General features: G+C 33.5%; 1 protein-coding gene across 1 annotated transcript; it reads left to right on the top strand.

Moving 5' to 3' along the window:
- Positions 1–582: 582 nt before the first annotated feature.
- On the top strand, positions 583–2,267 carry LOC140693818 (heat shock transcription factor, Y-linked-like). Its single transcript, XM_072957444.1, has 2 exons — positions 583–985; positions 1,459–2,267. Exons 1-2 carry the CDS (start codon positions 863–865, stop codon positions 2,149–2,151), a joined length of 816 nt encoding a protein of 271 aa, XP_072813545.1. The 5' UTR covers positions 583–862; the 3' UTR covers positions 2,152–2,267.
- Positions 2,268–7,877: the final 5,610 nt, after the last annotated feature.

Genomic DNA, 7,877 nt, shown 5'->3' with positions numbered 1-7,877 from the left:
AATTACAAATGATAATGAAATTGTTATAATTTTTCTGTAAAAATTTTACACGAATTTCACTTTAAATTCCAATACTTTAAAATTATTTTACTTATTTTGTGCATATTTATACTCTGTTCACCAATGTTGTATAAATTTGGGTACAAAAGGAATGAGATTGTTTTTATCTCATACACCCCAAAGTTAAATTGTTTAAAAAGATATTCTCTGGAAAATATTTGCACATCACAGTATAAAAATAAATATCCTATATATTTCATTTTAACTGGATTAATGAGAAGGAAACACAGGCTGATTTTTACACTTGGGTTGCTAAGAGACCAGTCTTTTTGTGATGTCACAGCCACTCAGGTTGAGAACCATGTGGATGGCCTATCAGTTTAAATGTGCAGGCCTGCTTAAGCAGCATTTGAAGCTGCAGTGCTCAAAATCATGCAGATTAGAAAAGTAGCTGTAGGAAAAGTTATTTGAGATGGCACATATTTCTTCAGAAATTCAAGATGTGTCTCCTAAAGATGGACCAACTGATTCAGGAAACCCTGGTAGATCTCTATCGTGTGATCAAACATTCTCTGGGGACTTGGATTTGAGGTGTATGATTGAAGAAAATGCTTTCCAGACTTTGTCTGAAGAATCCTTGATAAAAAGACCATGTTACACACATTGTATCTTGGAACCAGATGAAGATAATGATTTTCGTTCTCTGACATTTCCAAGAAATCTCTGGAAAATGGCTGGGAGTGACTAATTTAAATCCATCTGGTGGGATGATAATGGAACTTCCATAGTGATTGATGAAGATGTCTTTAAGAAGGAAGTTTTGGAAAGAAAGGCCCCTTTCAGAATATTTGAAACTGGAAGTATGAAAAGTTTAGTTAGACAGCTTAACCTTTATGGGTTTAGTAAAGTGCGGCAGAAATTTCAAAGATCTGCTTGTCTAGTTGACTTTCTGGCAGAAGAAAATGAAGCCTCTGTTTTAAGCAAGGTATACACAAATTTTAGTTACGACTTGATAACTTATGTATAAAATTTTATTCTGTACATCAATCTATGGTAATATAAATGTAAAGCTTGATTTTGAAAATAGTATAAAACTACAAGTGCTAAAATTCTTTATTTTTTCTAAAAATGAGGACAGTGACTTAACTCTTCAAGATTATGAGAAAGTTTGCTAGCAAGTATGAATCTTATCAGAAATCTAAATAAAGGTATGAAAGCTGCTTTTCAAAAGTGGCATTCACCGTTACTGCAAACACTAAATTCTTTAATTTGATGACTATACTATTTAAATGTGTATTTTCCAAATAAGGAACTTCAAAATATCGTCAGCAATGTTCATATTTTGATGATTTTAACTTTGCATACTAAACATGAAATCTGAGGTTTTAAAGTTAAGGCTTATTGCAGTTATGTATTTTGGTTTAAATTATTACTAAAATCTTTCTCCTTTGGTTGTAGCTGCAGTTCTACCATAATCCAAATTTTAAACGAGGCTTTCCCAAGCTTTTAGTGAGAATAAAAAGAAGAGTTGGGATTAAAAATGCCTCTCTGGTGTCTTCATTGGCTCGAGACTTCAACAAGAAGCACTTTAAAGGAGGGGGTAATGTTGCTAAAAATAATTCTGATTTTGTGGCTGACACCAGTGGAGAAAGTGCATTTTTACCTTCTGCAAATTTAAACATGCCTCTAATAAGAAAGCCCTCTATTGGCCACATAATTTGTGATAAAATTACCCCGATCAGAGGTGATTTTTCTCCTCCATCATCAACGTCAGTTAGACCACCAGAAAATATTGCAGTGGAACAACTAGCTATTTTAAATCAGTTGACCACTGTCCACGGGCACTCTCAAAGCAGCTACACTGAAGCAAATGGCCGTGTTGTGAACTTCATTACAACTACAACTTCTACTTCTCAATACAGCAACTTGTCCCCCTTACAGAGCAATTATTTTGGACTGATGGTGGAGCCTTCTAATTTTCTAATTAGATATCACAACATATCTGCCAATGAAGGTCGTTTTTGTAAACTTCAACCTGTGAGCAACCAACGGTTTCCAGTGCCAGTGATAGCTGATACATCAGCTACTTCTCTTTCAAGGCCAACTCATCAGACATCTTCAGTTTATGAACGTCATCCTAATTACAACTGAACTACCAGAGGACTACCAGGTTATGCATGATAACAAAGATTAAAATTGATGTTTGCAAATATTGACAAATATCTGCAACTTTCTTATTTGAACAATAAACATAGAAGTGTACTTTATTATCCTTATTTTTTTAAATAGAGATAAGAGTTAAAAGGGAGACTAAGTAACCATTTAAAGAAAAAAGAGATATTTGTTTGATATGATCATTTGATGGAACAATATGGGTGTAAATTTAAATAATTTCTGTGAGGAAGAAGAGAAAATGGAAGAATTTGGAAAAAGTCTAAAACATGGAGAGAGGGAAAATTACTAAGTGGTTTCTGGTTCACAGTGTAAAGTATTAAATGTGTTAAGTTAGGATATGTTGGAACAGGATGAAAATGCAGGAACCGGCCCAGGGATCATGGTCTTTATTATGTCATCTCTGGTATCATAAAAGTCACATGATGTAGCCTCAGATGGTATATTCAGCATGTGGTAAAATTTAAAAAGGAATTTTATCTCTGGTCTTCCTTGTGCTGTTTTCTAAGCATTCCAATTGTTGCTTTATTTTCCTCCACTCAAGAGTATGCAATATATTTTTAGAGTGAATATTTTAAGTTACTATCATGTTCCAGCCAAACACAAGCTTACACCTTCAGGGTAGTACTTAATGCTTTTCCAAATCTAAGCCCACAAACTCAACATAGTTTAGCCATTCCATTATAGATCTGACATCTGACTAATTTGGCATATCTTTATGTTTCACTGTTTCTGGAGATACATCCAGGCAAATGCTTATCAACCATATTAAATCCAAACTCACAACTATTGCTCCAGCTTATCCTTGGACTTAGAATGTCCTCCTTTTACCTATTTAGATTTCCCCAGTTTCAGCACAGAAATCACCTCCTCCAGATATTTTCTGTCTATCCCCCTTTCCTTGTCTAACTTGGATACCAGCACAGTAAGCACAGCTCACGCCACAGGATGCATTTTAGTATTTAGTGAATGAAAACTACATGTTGACTTTACACAAAATCTACTTTCCTGAAACAACAAAACTTTCATGGTTTACAAACAGTTTCATTATGGTCTTTAATCTTCACCACAAACTAGCTCTTTTCGTAGCCCAAGGCTAGTCACTCAAGACTGTAATTGGAGGTAGGTACAGGAGACAAAGTATTATTTTCTTCTTAATTCACGCCTCCAGAGACCTAAAGCATTCCATTCTCATTTGCTGGATTTTTTCATGTCTCTTCATCACCCACCCACCCCAAAATAGCTGATTCTCTTCCCCATACCAATAACTATACTTATTTCTAATTAATTGACTTCTTAGAATCAGAGCTTTATCCAGAATTGACAGTGCCATTGCAAACATTTAGTGTAGGTTTATACACCCCACATAAATTGTGCCCTTGCTAACCTTCACACAGGAAGTATCTAAGAGGTACTAGAACCTTGGTTGGGGTGGTCGTATTCAGTAACTAAATTGCAATCTGAACTGTGTAGACTAAAAAGAGGTGAGGGTGGTAGAATTTAATATTTGTCCAACTGCAAGAATACCAAATTTCTGCAGATATTAGGAAATATATAATATTCATGGAAGACTTTGACTATTTCTGATTAATTTAAAATAAATGGTGAAGCAATTTCAAAATGTGAAATGAGCTGAAATTCTGGAAAAATTGTAGGCAAGTTCAGGGAGCCTAAGGCTTCTGCTCACAATGATGCAGCCAGTGTCATCTGATAAGACAGGAAAGGCAAAATTGAGTCCAGAAAATGTGTCACCAGTTGTGAAGAAAGCCTTTGATAATCTGGAGAATGGGCAAATGGGCCAGGGTAAGCTCTAGCAACTTCCCACCAATATGACTTTTACCAAGAGAAGGAAAGAGCCCACTTGCAGCAGGAGATCTATGTCTGGACAGCAGTGAGTGTTCCTATAACAGAAACATCAAGTTTTCAAGTTTGTCAGCTCAACTCTGATGGTGGCTATGTTGTAGCTTACATTATCAGTCTGGGGTTCAGAAGAGCTGGTTCAGCAGCTAGTTTCCAGCTCCCTTATCAGACAGTGGGTCTTACCATAATCATCATAACAAGATTCTATAGTGATAAGGCAAAAGCTACACTTTAATTTCAAAATTAGAAATCCTAAATATTCTATTGTTTGTTTTTCCATCTCTAGTTTTCTACCTGGGAAAACTAGAATATTGGCAAATGAACAAAAGTTGCCTGGTGCTTTGAAAACTATTCTCTGAGCTCTGCCTACTGAATTCTTCCCACTAAATACAACAAATCTGTCTTCCACTGTGTGTGTGTGTGTGTGTGAAGATGCATTTTTAAGCAGTAACAAAGTTTGTCTTAGTTGAGTCATCAGTGAATTTTTCTTCTGCATCTGGCAGAATCTCTGTGAATTAAGAGTTTCATTGAGCCACCAGATTTTCTTCTGATCAGTGAGAGGTAGATTATATTTCTCCCAGTATGCTAATTGTTAACTTTTCATTGAATCCCGAGCTGATGCTAGGGCCAAGCCACTGAACCCTTGAATTGGACTGAGACATATACAGTCTCCAATCCCCAGAGCCCAGCACAGGATTGTGTCTCCTTTTTAATTTAAGCTTATGTCCAAGTTTATTTCTCTTTTAATTCTCATTGTTGACACAACATATTTTGGCTTTGAACACCCATTGACTAATTTATAGAGACTGAACAGCTGATGTATTCCCGTTCAACTACAAATAGCAATAACCTTTATTTCGTTGGACTACCTGGAATACAGTGAACATAGTCATTATTTTGAAAGCAGTCCTCAGTCCTAATAATGCAGAAACTTTATAGTTCTTTGCCAGCACTTGAGCGAGGATAATTCCTGTGGATCTCAGGGATTATCCTCACATCCCCAAGTGCAACCATGGGAAAACACCATATTGTTTTCCAAAATCACATCTTTGTCATTTTTGCATTCCAATTGCAAAACAGTTAAGAAATGTAGGAGTTCTGAGGTTTTATCATGCTGAGATTTTTAGCAACCTAACATGTTCCTTACTTACTGATGCTGTTGGGGAGATGAGACCTTTGGTCTGAGACAGTGAATATTATCACTCAAAGAAAAGCAGCCATGGTTATATTTTTTATCCATTCCCTAATCTCAGATGAATTCACAGAGTGAAATTTTAATGCCTACAAAATCAGTTGTCTGTTACCATGAAGAAAGTTTAAGGCATGGTAAAACACAAATTATATTAGTATCTTTATGTATAATTTATTAGAATCACTTATATATTTGAATCTTTATCTAGGATAACTCTATTATGACTCACGATTACTTCCTTCAAAAACAGTAATGAGAAATGACATGGGAAACAATGATCATTGTCTTTCCATTTTTCCTTCTGCTTTTATTGAGATATAATTGACATAAGACATGGTGTAAGTTTAGGTGCAAAGGGTAGATATTTGAGTCACATGTATCATGAAGTAAATATTATAGCAATTTTATGGAGAATTCATTATCTCATTTAGATATAATATTAAAGAAATGCAATTTGTTTTTAGTTGTGCTAAGAAATCTTAGCGTCTACTCTCTTAACAACATTCATATGTAACATAAAGCAGTATTAATTTTATTTATCATGTTAATATGTAACATCCCTAGAAGACGTTTTTTTAATGGCTGGAATCTTTCGGGTGTATTAATCTAATTCTCCTTTCCCAACCCCTGCCTCTGTTAACTACAAATCTGTTTTTTTCTATAAGTATATTTGTTTGTTTTTGAAGTGTACTTTAATGTATAACACTGTGTTAGATTCTCTTACATAACATAATGTTTGCAAATTTTAATACATTTCAAACTGATCACAAGAATAAATTTATTTATGATATGTTGCTATTTAAAGATATTTCATTGTTATTGACTATTCCCCATACAGTACATTTCTTGTTCCTGACTCATTTAATTTGCAACTGGAAAATATTCTCTCTTAATTTTCCTGAACTATTTCTTTTTCTTCACCACATTTCCCTCCTTCTTGTAAACAACCTGTATCTTTCTATATCAATAACTCCTTTCCTGTTTTGTTATGTTGATTTGTTTTAAAATCAAAATATGAGTAAAATAATTTAGCATTTGTCATTATCTGTGTGAGTATTTCCACTTAGCATATTACCATCTTGGTCTACCCATTTTTTGCAAATGACAAGAACTTATACTTTTTAGAGCTGAGTAATAACCCATTGAAATTTTATGTGTGTGTGTGCATACATATATATATAGTGTGCATAATATATATATATAGTGTGTATGCATATATATATTCAAATATAGATAAATCTTCAGTTAATAGATGGTTAGATATATATACTATAAACAGACATTTTCTTTGTCCATCATATATTGATGAGCAATTAATTTGCTTCTATATCCTGGCTATTGTAAATAATGCCGCAGTGAGTATAGGGTTGAATTTATCTTTTCTGCTTAGAGTTTTTATTTTCTTGGAATAAGTATCCAGATATAGAAATGTTGGTTCATATTTCATTTTTAATTTTTAGATAAAACTCCATACTGTTTTCCAAAGTGGTAGCACAAATTTACATTCATTCAATCAGTGCATCAGGGTTCTTTTTCTTACATCCTCACCTACATTTATATTTGTAATCTTTTTGACAATATTCATTCTGGCAGGACTGACATAAAATCTTATTGAGTTTTGGACTTGCATTTTTCTGATGGTTAGTGATGTTGACCAATTTCATGTGCCTGTTGATTATCTTTCCACCACTGTATATTAATTTATTTGTAATGGGCTAAATGAGCATAACTGTCTGATTTCATTTTTATTCATTATGTTGTGTTCCATTATTCTGTTTGTTCTGTGCCACTACTATATTCATTACTGTAGTTTTGTATTATAGATTAAAATCAGGCACAGTGATACTATATGTTTTTGTCAAAGTTGTTTGTGTTTTTAGTTTGTTTGTTTTCTTTTCTTTTCTTTTCTTTTTTAGTGATTTCAACTCTTTTGTGTTTACATGAAAATTTAAGAATTAATTTTTGTAAGTGTCTGAAAATGCACTTTGTATTTTGATAGGCACTGAATTTAATTTGTGTATTTTCTTGGCTAGTACTGTCATTTAAACAATAATTTTTCCTGATATATGAACACACTATATCCATTCATCTGTTTGCATTATCTTCAATTTCTGTTACAAATATTGATAGTTTTCTTATTACAGGATATTTAACTTCTTGGATGGATACATTTCTTGATTTTTTTTTAATGCAACTGTAAGTGAGACAGTTACCTCACTTCCTCTACCTGTTATTTTGTTGTTAGTGTGTAGAAATGCAAGATTTCTGTATGTTAATTTTACATTCTGAAATTGTACCAGATGCATTCATAATCCCTAGTAGTCTTGTGGTGTCTTTTTTACTATTTCTGTTTAACATATTTCATCTGCAAACAGATACTTTTACTCCTTTTTTTGAAATAGCTATATTTTATTTACTTTTATTATGGATAGCTATGGCTAGAATTTCCAATACTATACTGAATAACAGTGGTAAGAGTGAGCATTCTTTTCTTCTTCCTTCTCTTACAGGAGATGCTTTCAGCTTTTAATCAGTGAGTGTCATGTTAGCTGAGTTCTTGTCATATATGACCTTAACTGTGTTGAGGTATGTTTCCTCATGCCCAATTTGAGGAGAAATTTAATCATAAATAGATAATGAATTTGTCAAAACA

Source organism: Vicugna pacos, unplaced genomic scaffold (genome assembly GCF_048564905.1).
Source record: "Vicugna pacos unplaced genomic scaffold, VicPac4 scaffold_20, whole genome shotgun sequence".
Lineage (NCBI taxonomy): Eukaryota > Metazoa > Chordata > Mammalia > Artiodactyla > Camelidae > Vicugna > Vicugna pacos.
The sequence above is the reverse complement of the archived record's forward strand: the minus strand, read 5'-3'. Positions and strand labels throughout refer to the sequence as shown.